Source organism: Exophiala oligosperma, assembly GCF_000835515.1.
Source record: "Exophiala oligosperma strain CBS 72588 unplaced genomic scaffold supercont1.135, whole genome shotgun sequence".
In the NCBI taxonomy this organism is placed as follows: Eukaryota; Fungi; Ascomycota; class Eurotiomycetes; order Chaetothyriales; family Herpotrichiellaceae; genus Exophiala; species Exophiala oligosperma.
The window spans coordinates 1-1763 of NW_015622952.1; the positions used below are offsets into that span (position 1 = coordinate 1).

Below are 1763 nucleotides of genomic sequence, written 5' to 3' on the forward strand. Positions count from 1 at the left end.
AAGCAAGTGCCGTCGGGCAGGTCAATTATCGGTTTGTTTTCCACTACAATTTTAGGTGAATCAAAACAGCGACAGATCGCCTCGATGACTGGACGACAGTCTCGAGACCGGCAAAGAATATTGCCTTGACAGATGTAGTAACCACGAATGCGTTGTGGTCTTGAGCTGAGTTATAAAAAAAATCGTGACGCCCACAATTTACACTTCAACGTGTCATAGTCGACAGTACTGCTCTTGGTCATGTGAATCAGTCGAGGAATCTGGGGGCTATCATCCAGATCGGGCAGCTCGCCATTGAATGCACAAGACAGGCGGTGGTAACGCTCCCGGGTATTGGCATCCAGACGATTCCAGAGAGCCATCCAACTGCTTTCAGCGTCTAAGGACGGCGAAGACAAAAAGGCACGCAGGATTCTCGGGATGAATCCGTCCAACCATACGCCTCGATACGGCCCTAATTCATGACTCACAGATTTTTGGCAACCCGTCCCAACGGAGAGAACCAAGTGAGGCAGATACAATTCAGTTCCCACAGAGCCGCATCTGTTGGATTATTAGCGCTAATGCCTCCATCCTGCAATGCACCGAATGGTGCAATCTCTTTGGGCCGAAAGTAGCTGGTCATATGTCGGCGAATGCCCCTAGGTAAGACATACCAAGTTCATCGACTCACCCTGGAGCTGCAGCGGTGCTTCGAGCACTAGTGAGGTCAGCAAGATCTCGATTGGTCTCGCCATATGACTGACATCTCCCATAGATACGGCTCCGCTGAAGGTTGGAGGGGCCGTAGAATAGCATAGGCTATAGTTCTGGTTAGACGCGAACAATTTGAGCGACTTCACCCACCCTTGCCTTGCTTGGACCTCGCCAATCCGTTGTAGTTGGTGAAGAGTCGAAGTTGAGAAGTCGACACGGTGGTTGCCGCTACTGCAACTTTGACCCCTGCCGGATGTTGGCTTGCGAATCAAACAAACGTTGATGAACACCGAAGGCGTCTTGTACCACGTCGTCCAGTACTCCCGAGTCCTACTTATTGTCGCTGAACCACCAAGCCAGCCAATCAAGTAGACGTCGAAAGAGCGCCATAGTACCATACGTGACTGGGGACCATGATTGACCCTGAAAGAGCCCTATCCCGCCACGGATCGCTCTGTAGCTAGGTGCGGCAGCCTAGGTTGGGGGCTGCGTTGATCCCTACTACAGAACCAGGTCTATAAAAGCACCCGCTCCCTTAGACGTTCCCGAACCCCTTTTTTTCTTCTTATTATCTTGGTTCGTTGCCTCGGTAAAACAGCAACATGGCACGCCACAAGCAAAAGGTCACTTCTCAGTCTTCCCTCTCCTCCATCCTGCTCGGTTTCCCTAATCCATTTTTAGGTTCCACGTGCAGTTGCACGACCTTCTGGCAAGCAACCTCGTACGGTCCTCCATGCGAAGGCTGAGCGTATATCAGGAAAGAGACTTCCTCAAGTGGGAGGCGGTAAGCGTCGATGTCCAGCACGGTTACCTCAGTTAACAAACCACGCAGTCAAAAGATCCCGTCGATATAGGCCAGGTACCGTTGCGCTCCGGGAGATCCGACGCTATCAGGTACTCTTATTTTCCTAACTTCTCGTGAATATAGTTTTGACATATTGCGCAGCGCTCAACAGATCTGCTTATACGCAAACTGCCTTTTCAGCGGCTTGTTCGCGAAATCGCGCAAGATTTCAAATCGGACCTTCGATTCCAATCATCTGCGATTGGTGCCCTTCAAGAAGCTA

General features: G+C 50.9%; 1 protein-coding gene across 1 annotated transcript; it reads right to left on the reverse strand.

Annotated features, from left to right (window-relative positions):
• Nucleotides 1–673: 673 nt before the first annotated feature.
• On the reverse strand, nucleotides 674–1094 carry PV06_11931 (uncharacterized protein; the record flags this gene model as incomplete). The annotated part of the gene is made up of 3 exons (XM_016413677.1): nucleotides 674–700; nucleotides 747–801; nucleotides 847–1094. Coding segments are annotated over 3 exons (330 nt in total), but the record flags the coding sequence as incomplete, so codon positions are not given.
• Between the last annotated feature and the right edge of the window lie 669 nt (nucleotides 1095–1763).